General features: G+C 47.2%; 1 protein-coding gene across 1 annotated transcript; it reads right to left on the bottom strand.

The window, feature by feature from the left end:
• Positions 1 to 4,776: 4,776 nt before the first annotated feature.
• On the bottom strand, positions 4,777 to 13,216 carry LOC143963853 (zona pellucida sperm-binding protein 3-like). The gene is made up of 8 exons (XM_077473590.1): positions 12,727 to 13,216; positions 12,020 to 12,132; positions 10,735 to 10,838; positions 10,487 to 10,664; positions 10,302 to 10,422; positions 10,121 to 10,212; positions 6,327 to 6,466; positions 4,777 to 5,016 (listed from the first exon to the last, which is right to left on the bottom strand). Exons 1-8 carry the CDS (start codon positions 13,213 to 13,215, stop codon positions 4,790 to 4,792), a joined length of 1,464 nt encoding a protein of 487 aa, XP_077329716.1. The 5' UTR covers position 13,216; the 3' UTR covers positions 4,777 to 4,789.
• Positions 13,217 to 15,924: the final 2,708 nt, after the last annotated feature.

Genomic DNA, 15,924 nt, shown 5'->3' with positions numbered 1-15,924 from the left:
GGGGCAGAAAAATTGGGCCTTAGGCACTGGTGCCACCACACTGCAACCTCTTCCATATACTCTAGTTTTATTGCAGCAATTAGCCCTGCTGCAAAGCATTGCATCAAAAATTGTACTTAAACGCCCCTGTTAAACAGGGGCAGAAAAATTGGGCTGATGGCATCAACCAGAAATGTTCTTCCAACATATCAGCGGAGGAGGAAGAGGATAGACAATCAACATAACAGGACAGTCACTCAGCATCAGCATAGGCAGTCTTGAAGGGATGTGATATTTCAAAAAAAATTATTCTGTTACATCAGCTTCAGGTGCTTGGTAGCTGTGGGTGATCCAAGACTGATTCATCTTGAAGGTCAGTCGATCAACTGATTCGGTGGACAGGCGCACCCTGTGATCGGTAACAAAGCCACCAGCAGCACTGAAGGTGCGTTCCGAAAGAACGCTGGATGCAGGACAGGCCAGTAGCTCAATTGCATACTGTGCAAGCTCTGGCCAGTGATCCATCCTCAAGACCCAGTAAGCCAGAGGATTTTCGGTGGGAAAGGTGTCCAAGTCTGACCTTGCCCCTAGGTATTCCTGCACCATGTAAATCAGACGCTGGCGATGGTTGCTGGAACCGATCATACCTTGGGGCTGCGGACTAAAAAATTGTCTGAAAGCATCAGTCAGACGGCCACCTTCTCCACCGCTCCTTCTGACCGATGCCTCAGCAACACGTTGTCCAGGACCAGGAGTTTGTAACCTCCCAGTCTCTGGGAACGCGTTGCACAGACCTTTCTGCAAGGCCTCCCGGAGATGTCTCATCCTCTGCGATGGCAAGATAAGGTCGTCAACCTTACCCTTGTACCATTGATCAAGGAGAGTGGCCAGCCAGTAATGGTGGTCCTCGTCCTCCTCCTCCTCCTCGACGAGGACGAGGACAACCATTACTGGCTGGCCACTCTCCTCGTCCTCCTCCTCCTCCTCCTCGTCCTCCTCCCTCAAGTGCCCTGTCCATTATTGCACGCAGCGTATGCTCCAAGAGGTACAGTGTCACTGATGCATGCACTGTCACTGCTCACCATCCTTGTGGCCTCCTCAAACGGTGACAGGACAGTGCATGCATCCCTGATCATGCCCCACTGGCGTGGTGAGGAAAAAAACAGAGCTCCCTGTCCTGGTGCCGTAATTGCACAGGTACTCATTGATGGCCCTCTGCTGCGTGTGCAGCCGCTGCAGCATGGCCAACGTTGAGTTCCATCTGGTGGGCATGTCACATATAAGGAGGTTCAACTCCTTTTGGAGCTCAGCCAGCCGAGCACAGGCATTAAATGATCGGCAGAAATGCACAGACTTTCCTGGCCTGTTTCAGGACATCCTGTAAGCCGGGGTACCTGCCCAAGAACCGCTGTACCACCAGGTTAAGGATGTGAGCTACACAGGGCACATGGGTCAGTTGTCCCTGTCAGAGGGCGGAGAGGAGGTTGGTGCCATTGTCACAAACCACCATTCCTGGCTTAAGCTGGCGTGGCGTCAACCACCTCTCGGCCTGCCCCTGCAGAGCTGACAAAACATCCGCCCCAGTGTGGCTCCTGTCCCCCAAACAAACCAGCGCAAGCACGGCATCGTTTTGCCTGCGTACTTGCGTAGCCCCTGGAATGCCTACGAAGCACTGCTGGTTCTGAGGACAGAGCACTGGAAGAGGCCATGGAGGAAGAAGAAGAGGAGGGGGGTGGAGGAGAGAGGTGTGTCACAACCAATAGTAGCATTTTGGAGGCGTGGTGGCGGAACAACCTACCAACACTACTGCACCTTGTCCTGCATCCTTCCCAGCTGCCAGAAGAGTGACCCAATGGGCCGTGAAAGACAGGTAACATCCCTGTCCATGCCTGCTGGACCATGAGTCAGCGGTAATATGCACCTTACCGCTAACCGCCCTGTCCAGCGAGGCAAGGACATTGCCTTCCACATGCCGGTAGAGAGCCGGAATCGCCTTCCGTGAGAAAAAGTGGCGTTTGGGGACCTGCCACTGAGGAACCGCACATTGTACAAACTCACGGAAGGGGGCCGAGTCTACCAACTGAAAAGGCAGCAGTTGAAGTGCTAGCAATTTAGCCAAGCTAGCATTCAACCGCTGGGCATGTGGATGGCTGGGAGTGAACTTCTTTCGCCGGTCCAGCAGCTGGGGCAGGGACATTTGCCTGCTATAATCGGATGTGGGTGTACCGCTAGCAGAGTTCCTGGAAGCACTTGGCTGTGACACACCTAATTCTACACCTTCATTCCTCTCAGAGCAGGTTTCAGAGAGGACTGAAGGTCTAGTGGGGTTGGAGATGCCAGCTGATGAGGAGCAAGGAGAGGTCCGCTTTGTTCTTTGGTGTGGGTCTTTGAGGTACGCTTGCCAACGAACTGCATGGCAGGTCAACATATGTCTGGTCAAGCATGTGGTGCCCAAGCGGCTGATGTTTTGGCCACACGAGATACGCTTGAGACATATGTTGCAAATAGCAGTGGTGCAATCTGATGCACTTGTCTCAAAAAAGGCCCACACCAAAGAACTTTTAGAATAACACGCAGAGTCCTCCTCCTCAAATGCATACAAGGAAACGCTCCTCAATACCTACTGACGTAGCAATCTGGCTGTATGCTATGCACACAGCCACATCTGTGCTCATACAAGCACCCATTTCCATCTTAATGATGTAATACTTTAGCTTACCTTCCAACCCATTCATCCCAATGAACAGATGTGACCATCCTTACGTTCTCAGTTCCATCCTTCATCGAAACATTGGTTCATACCCTAGCTCTTAGACTGCTCTCTAACCAGTTAGAGTATTCTTATCCACACTGCATGGAATATTTGGTGGGGGGGTGGTGATGAGAAATCTTGTCAAAACTAAGGTCAGATCAGTCATTGGTGAACTTTGGCCCCTTCTTTCCTCTGCAGCCTTTTGGGACACGGGTCCAAGAACACTGCATAAACATTCATAAAACAGTGGCTTGTGCATGCACAGTAGGAGACTGCCTGTGATGCCAGGCTCCTTTCAGTTTGCCTTATCAAAGATGCTCTACTCCCTACCTCTGCTGGAAGTTTATTTCAAGCATCAACTACACTTTCAGTAAAATACTTTCCAAGATTAGTTTTGAGCTTTTCTCCAGTTTAAGGCCATGTCCCCAAAATAATGAAAACCTGCCCTTCTGAACCTTCCACCCACTCTCTGCATGTAAAGGTTCCGATAATGCCTCCTCTTTCCTCCCAGTGTGTATCAGAGGGGCCTAGGTTTTTTGAGTTGAGGTGCAGCATGAAGCTGCCAAGCAGCGATACACTACAGTGGTATAGGTCAGGGGTATGGAATTAAATTCATGAGGTCCTACTGGTAAATTTTCCAGAGGTCCAAATCAAAATGCTTTTTAGCCTTGCCTTTTGATATCACAATCCTTTAATCCAGTGTACTCATTGTGAAGGGTAAACTGATGAGGACAGGGGGTCTAAAGTGTTCTTAAGCCCCCCCCCCCCCCCCACCCTTTAAAATAGTGTACTGAACCTTATCACAGCAGTACTCAACACCCACTTTAAGTTACCACCACAGTACAGCCCTCTGCTGATTTCACCCCCCCCCCCCCCCGCACAGAACTGACCCTTCTATATGACCCCCCACAGTACTGTCCTTTGGCCTAGAGACTGGCTGCTCCCAAGTGGCGTGACCAGATTGAACAGCATCTCGGTCTGCCTCTGGACTGCCATTTAGTGATGGCTGGTATAGGTTTAGCGTTTGCTCACTGAACTGCATTTATATAGACTAGCTGTATTGCAAAGCTGGGGACAGGGCTACAACTAGAGAACCCCTCCTTCATGTATGGGCAGCTCAAATTCTCCCCCTTTTTAAAACCAGACAAGCCATTGAAGATTCTCTAGGTATCGAGAATAAGGTTGCATACTTTGAACATGTTAAGCAGTTAGATCAGAAGTCTGATCAATTTGATTTTTGAACGCAACATGAAGACTTATTCAGAGGGATTTTAGTCTATCCTCACTTTTGTCCTAGTAAGGGCAAGGTTTCCTTTACAGGGACCCAGACCACAAAGGATGGGGTCCAAACCCAAACACAAGTTGGCTTTAAAGAGGAAGTAAACCCTGATGAGAGTTTATTTCCCCTTTCATTCCCTGCAAAGGCAAAGCATAATGGACTACTATGCATTGCATAGTAGCCCATTATGTGTCACTTACCCGACACAGGAGCCAGCAAAGTCGCCGCTGTTTCCTGTAGTCCGCCGCATCCATCTTGTTGGTGGGGGGGGGGGGGGGGGGGGGGGGGGGTCGCACAGCTCCGCCGCTGTCATTCGGCGAAACCGCGATGACGTCACTCCTGCGCATGCGCACAGGAGTCGACACGCGCGGCAGTTCCATTCTTGGAAATGCCGCGCTCAGTGCGCCTGCACGCCGCTGTCTACAGCGCATGCGCCGTAGACAGCGGTGCCTGTTTTCGGGCAAATATCTCCTAAACCATATAGGTTTAGGAGATATTGCTTGGACCTACAGGTAAGCCTTAATCTAAGCTTACCTGTAGGTCAAAGTGGTTTGTAAGGGTTTACAACCACTTTAACTGGTTGGTATTCTAGCCTTGATATATCCCAGTAGCCTTGTGTTCATTAAAGAACATTTCCCAAAATTTTATTAAAAAGGAACTTCTGTTTGGACCTTTACCAAATACACAAGACCCATGATAAATACTGGTTAAGGTCCTTTGGTAAACCCCAAGCCTATGAGGAACAGAAGGTAATCAAAAGCAGATCTTTATAAATGCTTTTATTTTTGCACAGACAGCACATACTGTGGCTTTTTCACAGAATTCCCAATTAATATTGCACATACAAGGACAATAAGACCACCAACACATCCAACAGCCACCCACACCCAGAGCTCCAGAGGGGCAGACTCTTCTGTTGTCACAGCAGATGAAACATCCCTTTGTTTGGGCCCAGTCACAAGCAGAGGTCCCAGAGTAGCCACAGATTGTCCCTCTGTGTGGGGTTCTGTAGAGAAAGGAAAAAAAAAAAAAAGAAGATGCATTTTTGTGCAGTATCAATTCAGTTTTGCACAAGTGTCCAAAAGTTACCACCCATTATAAACCCTAGATTGCATTCAATATTGACTAGAATGGGGGGGGGGGGGGGGGGAATCAAGGTTAAAACCCCCTGGGTTTTTACCAGCTGAACCTTTTAAAGCCATCTGGTTCTAACAAGGAGAGAAAGCCTCACCTGGTGCCACACGCAATATAAAAGTCACCAGGGAACTAATCTTGCCCCTGTATTGTCACCCATGTCTTAGATCTGGGTCACGGGGGGGGGGGGGGGGGGGAATTCGGGCATCTGTAAAGCCCCATACACTCGGTTTTATCCCCCCTTCAGATTTACCAAAACCATATATTATGAGTTTAGACCTTAGGAGTTCAATTGGTATGCAGGCAGGCCCTTGCACTACATGGTTCTGGTAAACCTGGGAAGGAAGAGGGGGGGGAACACCTCAGTGTGTATGGGGCATAAGATTCTCCAGCTTTTAGAAAATTATAAATACTTGAAAGCCTTGTCAAGACCCACCCAAAATGTGTACCCCATTGAGATTTTTAGTTCCTGTAAGCAGAAGAACATTCCCTTCTCGCTTTTAAACCTTGAGTGCAAGTCTTCCTATGGGAAGAGAACACAAAGCTGGCACTTCTAGCATTTCCTCACTGTCCAAGAGGAAATAATTCCCTTTTATGTAAAGCAATGCAAGCATTTGTTACCCCAACATTTTATATTCCCGATATGTGCCTGCTGTACCATGTACTTATAAGAGAATCTCTTGCTCTTTGTATGAAAGCCCTGGTGTACCCACCAGTCCCTTCACTTTCCCATTAAAAACTGGCCATACTAAGCACAATACACCATGATCCATTCCCCAACTCTGCTGGGAAGTCAGTGTTAAACAAGGACTTGTCACACAGAAGATCAGTGTGATGTTTCTCCCCTTAGCTCTTATGCAGCTGAGGGAATGTGATCACATACTGTTAGAAATGAAACCTATAGATTTCCTTTATTTTAAAATTTATGTTTTACAAGGTGTAAAAAGCAGAGTAATCAAGTAGCCAATCCGCCCTTCTGTTGGTTGGCTAGCAAATACCTACCCCCCTCAATTGGTTTGTCTTAGACGTTTTTAGAGCAAATACCCAAAATGTAAAGTCATGCCAAAATTACATCGCAATGTGCTCACTGAAGTAACTTTCCTTTTTACATGAAAATCTCACCTACTGCCATTACATAGCAAACGCAAGAAAAAATAAAATAAAACACCCCACACAACTCACCATCCAAGGCTTCCCTCTTCCCAAATGCTCTTGGTCTTCCAAATCGGCCCCTTCCTCCAGAAGCCAGAACAGTAGGGTTGCTGCAGGTGCCTGTACCACAACACTGGCAGATACTGCTGGGGCCCTCAACTGTAGACCAACTAGAGAAGACAGTAATGTCAGAACACTGCTGAAAACACACTTCTAGTGGAGATTATAGGCAGGTCTCTTGTCAGCCTGTACACAGCCTATAATTGAGTAGATCTTAATCCTTGGCAGGGTGGATTCGATTTAAATAAAGTTGATTACTAGTAAAAAGGCTTGATTTAAATCATAATTTTTGAAGATCAATTGTCACTGTCCCACAGGGACTTCTGACACTGTTGACTCACTGATGGTCCCATACACTTTAATGGGACGACTGGTGATGTGTGGTGGCAGGCGAGTGGATGCCCACAACAGGCACTACCATGATTGATCTGAAATGATAGATGCAAGGACCTATTCTTGGTGGTAGTTGAAATACTTAGTTTTAAGAAATTCACACCACATTAGATGCAACAGTATTTCCATAAATCTTCCAGGACAGCTACGAGAGGACTGGCTCCGCCTGCTACAGGAGACAAACCAGACACAATTTAAAAAGGCATCTCTCCTGACCCCAAGTTGTATGAAGGTTTAGTTGATCTTCACCAAAAAGATAACTCAGAAGAGGAATATTAGAAACCAACGTCACCAGGTTAAATTAAGGGGACCAGTGAATAGGGTGGGACTATAGATTCTGTCCTGGAAGATTCATGGAAATACCCTTACATCCAACAGGGGTCTTGTGCCCTCCCCCAAGAGGGCTATGAGATAAGCAAGATTCTATACCTTAGGGAGGACAGCCTGAAGAGCTTTCCTTCCAAAGGAGAGGTCCTGGCTGGAGTGCATCTGGACTCTAAACAAAAGCTTGGAAGAACTACTTCCTGGGATCTGTGAAACTGAAACTTTGGGCCAGACGCTATGTATTTACCCAATTATTATCCCGTCTAAAATTCTTAGGAAAGGCTCTTTACACAAGAGGTTCCAAATCAGACAGACTTCTCCCAGAAGTTACGGCCAAAAGAAGTAATCTTTAAAAGTAACCAATTCTAAAGAGGCTTCATGAAGTGGCTCTGATAAGGGGGTCGGGTACCAGCTTAAACGACTCTAGGTTTATGTCTAGCCCTAGCTGAAAGGAATCTTAATGGCTCCTCTGCTAGTCTTTTCCATTACAAGACAGAGCAGCAACTTGAACCTCAAGAGCGCTGACAGCAAGCCATTTTCTGTAAAAATTCCAGAACACACCTCTCCTTTGGAAGGAAAGTGCTTCAGTTTGTCCAAGGTATAGAATCTTGCTTATCCTCTTGTAGCTGTCCTGGAAGATTGGGGGTGGTGAGGAACCCCTGTTAGATGTAAGGGTATTTCCATGAATCTTCCAGGACAGCATCTATAGTCCCACCCTATTCTTCACTGATCCCCTTAATTTAACCTGGTGGTGTTTTAGTAAGTTTCTAATTTCTCTTCAGAGTTCACTCCAGCACTTTTCCAGGCTACAAAAGGTCTCAACCAACTGAATAGCCTTTTAATTGTAGGATGCACCAGTTGGCCTCCAAGCCATTAAAACAGTAAATCCGAGGGCTTGGATGGAGCACTGGTCAATGGCAGAGAAGGTCCCCTCTCTGGCAGAGGCTGGGGGGGGGGGGGGGGGGGGGGAAGGGACTCTATAGAGAGCACTCAGAGCTGAGAACCAACTCCTCCTGAGCCACCATGGAGCAATCAGAATTACCTCTGCTTGTTCCTGCACAATTTCCTAGACTACCAGAGGCATTAGTGGAGAAGGAAAGGCGTAGGCTAGAGGAGAGAAAAAAAAAATCTCTTCTTCACTAGAGAGCACATCTATCCCTAGGGACTCAGTTTCTCTCTCCAGGGAAAGCAAGCTGGGAGCAAACAGATCCACTTAAGGCATCCCCCACCTTATAACTCCTGGAAGGTTTCCTGGTTCAGCTCCCAACTCCTGGAGCAGATACTGCTCAGATGGTCTGTCAGCACATTAGTCATCCCACTGATGTGGACTGCCCTGTCCTCTGCCCAGCAAGTACCTTCTGAATTAATTAACACCCCCCCCCCCCCCCCATGGCTTAGGACACCCTGAGAGAGACTAAATCCCAGGGCCTCTATGCAACAGGACGTCAACTGAAGAAAAAGCAACGACTGCTTCAGACCCAAGGGTGAGCCCAGTGGCAAAACGACATCTGCACCAATCAACTAGTCCCAAAAACAGGCAGGGCTGATGGAAGCAAGTGCAGGCATGGTTGATATCAGTATGGATGCCAAGACGGCCCAACCTGAGAATAAACTAGAGAAATGACAAACAGACATGAGACCACCACCTCTATGCGTTGTTCTTCCCCCACCCCGAGTAACCTGCAGCACAGAGACAAGTCATTAACAGAAAACTCAGGGCTAGTGTACCCACAGACTGGTGGGTAGTCGTACAGGTGTGGTGAATGAACATGCATCGCATGCCATATGGTATACAGGCAAGAAGATTGTGGTCAATCGTTAAAACCTCAGCTCATATGGATCTGTAGATGTGACAGATCCTGACGTGTGAGCCCTACGTAACTGACCCAAGTACAAAGGATTAACAGATACACGATACTCAGAAGAAAACAGCTACCAGAGTATGCCATGAGTGAACAACTTCTGAGAAATGCAGAGGCTGAAACGCTTTGACATAAATCCTGGGGCAGAAACGCCATGACAAAAAAAAGCCAGGCAGATTCCCAGGACTTCTTGTCATGGCGTAACGCTACGATAGAAACCCTGACCAAAGAAAGCAAAAACAGCAATGTGTCAACATCCTCCCTGTCTTGCCAAGCCCTGCTGACAATGAATGTGACCCATGCAAGCTTGAGAACATGCGACTACACCACGATACTCCAGCATGGTACAGCTACTTCAAACCTCGGCAGACCCATCACCTCACATCTGGCCGTTACCATGACTGCTGTGGGTAGGTCTGATGTCCTCTGTCACTGCTGCAGAGTCATTTGTGGGGAGAGGAGCGTTTTGGCAGGTGACTGCCGCACTTCCCCCCCCCCCCCCCCCTTGTGAGCACCGGATGGCCCACCCCCTTGTGGCACCAGATGTACATGAGGACCAGGCATGCAGCTGCCTCATGGAGAGAGGAGTCGCAGCGACCAATCACCTCCCACGTAAACACCGGGACAATCAGCAGATGGCCCTACAGGGAACAAGATATATATGGGAAGAGGAGCTGGCAGGCGGACCATCAGATGGGCAGCTCCCTCATGGAGCTGAATGTGCACTGCCACCACAGTTCCAGCTGACCATGTCTTGGCAAGGACCCGGGAGTGACGTGTGCCAGCCCCACCCCTTCTGAACCCAGAAACACCAACACTGGCCCTGACAGAGGAGGATTAAATGGCCCCCTCCAGCCAGCCTTTACACCAGGGATATGCAATTAGTGGACCTCCAGCTGTTGCAGAACTACAACTCCCATGAGGCATAGCGAGACTGACAGCCACAAGCATGACACCCGGAGGCAGAGGTATGATGGAAATTGTAGCTTTGCAATAGCTGGAGGTCCACTAATTGAATATATCTGCTTTACGCTTATCCATGAAAATTTCCCATTGGTTTACCAGGTACTGGTCACTAGATCCAGTTCTCTTGCAGACATTGGGCACCATTACACATTTGTTAGGTACAATTGCCATGGGGAGCAGGCAGTAATACATGGAACCACAGAACCTTTACCATCTCACCTTTTTGTGGCTTTGCTATAGGAACAGGCCTTGTTCATGGCATCAGGGACCTGGGTAGTTGCAGCAGCTCTCAGGTTACAGGTTATGTAGATCTGAAGTGGGAAGTAGTGAATGTATTGGAAGAAATTGGTGTTATTGATTCTTACAAGGCACTATCTGTTGCAAGTCAACTAGTACTCACCAGAGAGGCATCATTTCCTAGGAAACGGAAAGCATCCACTGTGAACTGTAGCTTGTCTGGCTCAACCCTTGGAGTGATGAAGGCTGAGGAGGAGTCATCTTGCATTCCATCTATTAGACACCTATAGGAGAATAGTCAGTTAGAGTGGGTTTATTATAGCAACCCTTGCCAACCCCAAAACATACCCATTGTTTGCAATGATGTCATAACTAGGAGCAGAGGTGGGATCAGGCGATCTGGTGGCCACACATTGGTCAATATACAGGATCAGTCCAACATGGTTCTGAGTATCCACAGAGGCCTCTATGTACAGGATGTCTCCAAGTTGATAGATGGGAGAACTTCTAGGGCCACTCCAATTCTCTATATAGACAAAACAGGGGATTAGATTGCAAAGTGCTTACACCCAACTCCTAATCTTTACACAACTCACCAGTCATTAGCCTCAAGGAGAAGGACAGCCTCTCTTCTAAGGACACTGTGCTGCTGAATGGAACCCATGTTGGCTCAATGGCCTTGCTGCTCACATTGGCATGCCTATATGGACAGAATCCAGGGTCAGTAATGAGATAGCAGTGCAATCATGTTAAAATGTCAGATCCATATTAACCAATTTAAATGGCAATCGCTACTTCAAAAAAAAAAAAAAAAAAAAAAAGTTAACAGTATGGTAGCTGCCATTGCCATCTTGGCCTCATGAAAGGACAATTCAGCAAGTTACTGATAGTTTGAAGGATGGTAGTCAAGACTGGCTTTTGCTGGGCAGCAACTCACAAGATGGGGATTCCAGGTTCACTTCAACATCTCTAAAGCCTGTGCTTCCACATTAAAGTGAGCAATAGCAGCCATCATATTTTTCCCCAGATTATTTCAATACCTAGGTAAGGAGTGGGTATTGACAAGATCGCTCTTGCAACAATGAACTTGGTAGCGTTCAGTTGTCCATCTGGAATCTATCCATCTTTACCATGGGGGTCTAAAGCTACGATACTTGTGGTAGGTGCAGTATACAGAACTGTATTGAAATTCAGTAATGCACAACAAGCCTGCAAGGAACACTAACAGGTTTACAGCAAGTAGAAGCTGTAGATCTCAGGTGTGCTGCCAGAATTTGTCTCTAGGGACTGAATTTGGCCTGGCCATACCATAGGTGGGGGGGGGGGGGGGGGAATTGGGGTACGCAGTATGAATGGTGACTTTGCCTGTCTAAAACCTCTCCCGACACCAAGCACTAACACAAGTGACCTGTCCCTACTCTAGCCACATGCAAAAATGTACACCAAGCCCAGGGTCTTTTGGTCCCATTACAGTCAATACAATCTAGCCAAACATTGAATTGTGGTGAACTGCTTGCAGCAGTTTTGGGGGGGGGCGCACACACACACAATTTAAACTTTATGCCACACGTTTGAGTAGAAGGCTTAGAGCTAATCGTGGTTTTGCGGTCTGTATCCAAGGAGATTAGTAACCAGACTGAATGCAAGGGAATTCTGTGGTGACCAAGTATAGGGTATTCCAATGTACACTTGTTTGGGAAAAGTCACTGACCAGATTCACACCCCATTGTGCCTACAGAACAGGATGTGAAGGGAAAGCTCTTGAATGGGACAGAAGCAACAACCTGACCGGTATACTGTTCCCTGGTAAAAAGGCATGTCTAAAGATTACATTTTAACTAATCTCTGTTAGTACCTGCATCACTCCTAGTGAAGACTCACCGGTAATAGTAGCACATTATGGGGACCACAGCGGAGTTGGTTCTGATGATTGGAATGGAGGAGGTTGGGCTGTAGATCAGGTTGGTAGCATAGATCACCCAGTCTTGAACCATCTGTGCAGACAAGAGCAGAACATTACAAAGACACTGAAGCATGAGTGATCCATTATTGATCACTTCCATAGACTAGTCACCTAGCCATTATGTTGATGTCAACAGGCAAGCGATTATTTTTTATTTTTTTGGGGACCTTTTGTAACAGGTACTTTTTAAAATGGTGTCAGGTTCTTGAGCCTGACACCAAGTTAAAAGTGCATTTCTTCAGAAAGCTATAATTCCCTAGCACAGCTCCCTCCTTACACATTGCAGCCCTCTAAAAAGGGTCTAGCTACTCTTTGCTGGCCCAGCTCCTCCACCCATTCCTACATAATATCCAAGAGGGCAGCTGCCGCAGGAGGTTTAGAGGTCTACACCAGTAGTCCAAATAAGCGACTATAAATAAAAATTAAAGCTACTGGGTCATACCCAAGTTAAATTCAGCAAGAATGACAGGTGTCTACTTCCATTCTACATCTTTGTTACCATCTGTACATGTAAACAAGGTCCAGGTTCCCCTCAGAGGTACAAGAGCCACCCCCCACAAGGAAGAATGAAGAAGATTTGAAGCAAAACTAAGATTTAAAGTGCAACTAGATTGTAGAGGATTACCTGCACAGTGTTGCCACAATCCTGGAGACTAATCTGGAAGATAACTTCATTAGCACTTTGAGTGTTCGGCTTGCAGCCTTGGGGTCCCAGGCTCAGATCTGAAGGTTTAACTAGCTTTCCATTCCCATAAAAGTCCATCATGACACTGACCACCATGCTGTCCTCTTCACACTGGACACTGATGGGGGAACTAGAACTTACAGTCGGGGGCTGCTGGCGGAGCATCCCACCAGCACGTCCACCAGGTGATCCCCACTGAGCACCACCTCTAGAAGCCCCAAAACCATATACAGGCTCATTACCTCCCCAGGAACCCGCTCTAGAACCCCCTCTGGAAGAGCCCTGGCTCTGGGCAGGTACAACCCGTGGGTAATTCCTCCACCAGTCCGAATGGCGCCTGTGTCTCATGCTATCTCCAAACCCTGGCCCATAAACCAGGCCCAACAGCAATAACAACCACCTGACAGCACTCCTCTCTCCTAGACCCATCCTGCCAACAAGCAAAAGTACAATGAGAAAGGAAGAGAGAGCTGTCCTTTATACCCCTCCTTCCAGCCAGTAATACCCCAGCTGAGGCAAATTATCAGCACACCCAATTGACTACCTCATTCAGCACTGAGCTAAACTACATACATGGTTACTTTTCTCTTTCTCTGTGCTAAGAAAGTTATACACTTGCTGGCAGCTGCCTCATTTGGTTGGAAAATTTCAGTAGCTTAGCCCTGATGCTAAAATCGCTAGCGAGTAATTACTAGGTGTAGCAAATGATTTCAAAACAGATGACACAAATGGCTCTCCATGGAGTACAGCTCAATGCTTCACTCATGTGCAATTGATCACTACACGATGCTACTGCATACTGCTAGTGTAGCTTACACCGTAGGGGGCTATTTGTTTCAGAGCCCATTTATATATATGTGGTGTGTTTATTAAATATGCACCAACCTGCCTTGCGTTAATGCATTCTATTCTGTTTGCCCCAAAAAAGAAAAGATCATTGGGGTGCCATTCAGAAGGGCAACACAACAATGTAAATCTGACCTCAGTGATCATTTGCTTGTCCTAGTGATAAACCCCTAGCCATGTTAGTGGCAGGATTGGGTTTCTAAAGTCTCCTGTGTAGCGCTAGTCTAAAGCTGCGTTTCTACTATTGCGAGCACAAAGTCGCGTGGTTGAGGGTGTGACTTTGATGCGACTGAGTGCAGCTCTGATCCAACGTTACAGTCTGTGGATCAAAGTTGCATCAAACATCCCATCAAAGTAGTGCAGGAAACTTTTCAAAGTTGCGGGAACGTTAAGTCGAACAGATGAAAATGGGTGCCATTGAAATCAATGGGCTGTGACATGTCATGCGACTTTATGTGTCCAAAGTCGCATGACAAGTCGCACTAGTGGAAAGGGAGCCTTAGGGCTCATTCACATGGTTCTGTACCTATTACAGATACCTTTACAACAGCCTATGTTGCAAAGGAATGCCTGTTCTATGCATGGGGTGACCACCCATTCAGGTCTATTCAGAAAATTAGCATTGCAAAAAAATTGCCGTGTGTTTTTTGCCATACAATGCGCATTGATGCGCCAAATAGGGACGAGCTCAGGCGTGTTCGCATGGACCACATGCATAGCCCGCGAGGAAGTCGGTGCAGCACTGCGCTAATCACAGGCAGTGAGACATTGCCCGATCTCTGCAGCTGCACATCGGGACAATGTCTTACTGCCTGTGATTAGCGCAGCGCCGTGCCGACTTCCTGGCGGGCTCTGCACGTGGTCCATGCGAAAACGCCTGAGCTCATCCTTACACATAGGTAATGGCATGCATTGACATGTCCTTGCCTAGAACAAAGAAAATCTGTCTGCTAGTCATATGGTATACCGCACTAAAATGCCCCGTCTATCTGTTTTTCATCCATCCGTCAACGGATGACAATGCATTCCTATGGGCAAACGGAGGACCATCTGTTATCATCCGTTCACCTCTGCTTCGAATCGCGTCCCTTTTTTTGAATGTACAAGGGTACATCGAGATCTGTGAAAACGGATATTAACTGACGTTAACGGACAATGTCCGTCAACGATTGATCAGTTAACATACGTTTGGAATAAATTACGTTTTTTTACTCAGCTCCATCGGATGGGTCCAAAATCGACAAAGTCACCAAGCCACAATCTGATTTTTCTTGCTCTCCTTTCTCCACATATAGGCAAATATGACAAACATTGTCATGTTGTCCCAAAAGTTGTTGGAATCCATCACACAACGTGAGTAGCACACACAAGGAGAATTCACACACTGAAAACTGCAATGAAGCATGGGAGGTAGGGATGAGCTCAGGCGTGTTCGCATGGAACACGTAAAGAGCCCGCCAGGAAGTCGGCGCAGTGCTACGCTAATCACAGGCAATGAGACATTTCCCGATCTCTGCAGCCGCGCATCGGGGCAATGTCTAACTGCCTGTGATTAGCGCAGCGCTGCGCCGACTTCCTGGCGGACTCTGCACGTGTTCCATGCGAACACGCCTAAGCTCATCCCTAATGGGAGGAGCAATTCTTTCTGGGTAATACCATCAAAACCACAGAAACTGCTGTAAACGGGTAAATTAACGTATGTTAACGGAAACGGAAGAAGGATGGTTGTTAACGGAACGGAAGATGGATGTAAACGTATGTTAATGGAATGGAAGACGGATGTAAACGGATGTGAACAGAACGGAGCAGAAGACGGATGTAAACAAAGATTAACCACTTGCTTACTGGGCACTTAAACCCCCCTCAGTCCCAGACCAATTTTCAGCTTTCAGCGCTGATGCACTTTGAATGACAATTGCGCGGGCATACAACACTGTACCCAAATGAAATTTTTATCATTTTTTTCCCACAAATAGAGCTTTCTTTTGGTGGTATTTAGTTACAGCTCGGAGTTTTATTTTTTGCTAAACAAACAAAAAAAGATGCAAAAAAATAAAAAATAAAAAATCATGTTTTAATAGTTTGTTATAAAATTTTGCAAACGGGTCATTTTTCTCCTTCATTGAAGTGCGCTGATTAGGCGGCACTGATGGCTGCATTGGTGGGCACTGATGGGCTGCATTGGTGGGCACTGATGGGCTGCATTGGTGGGCACTGATAGGCTGCACTGGTGGGCACTGATAGGCATAGTTAAGGCGGCACTAATAGGCACAGATAAGGCGGCACGGATGG

Source organism: Lithobates pipiens, unplaced genomic scaffold (genome assembly GCF_037356315.1).
Source record: "Lithobates pipiens isolate NorthernLeopardFrog02 unplaced genomic scaffold, aLitPip1_a1.2 Scaffold_8, whole genome shotgun sequence".
In the NCBI taxonomy this organism is placed as follows: domain Eukaryota; kingdom Metazoa; phylum Chordata; class Amphibia; order Anura; family Ranidae; genus Lithobates; species Lithobates pipiens.
The sequence above is the reverse complement of the archived record's forward strand: the minus strand, read 5'-3'. Positions and strand labels throughout refer to the sequence as shown.

What these genes read in the sequence shown, in the direction of transcription:
- LOC143963853 (XM_077473590.1), bottom strand. Translation starts at nt 13,215, where the DNA reads ATGGGTCTAGGAGAGAGGAGTGCTGTCAGGTGGTTGTTATTGCTGTTG. An exon ending in ATTGTGGCAACACTGTGCAG is followed by an intron (nt 12,133 to 12,726) that starts GTAATCCTCTAC and finishes TTGTCTGCACAG; the next exon opens with ATGGTTCAAGACTGGGTGAT. An exon ending in GACATCATTGCAAACAATGG is followed by an intron (nt 10,423 to 10,486) that starts GTATGTTTTGGG and finishes ATTCTCCTATAG; the next exon opens with GTGTCTAATAGATGGAATGC.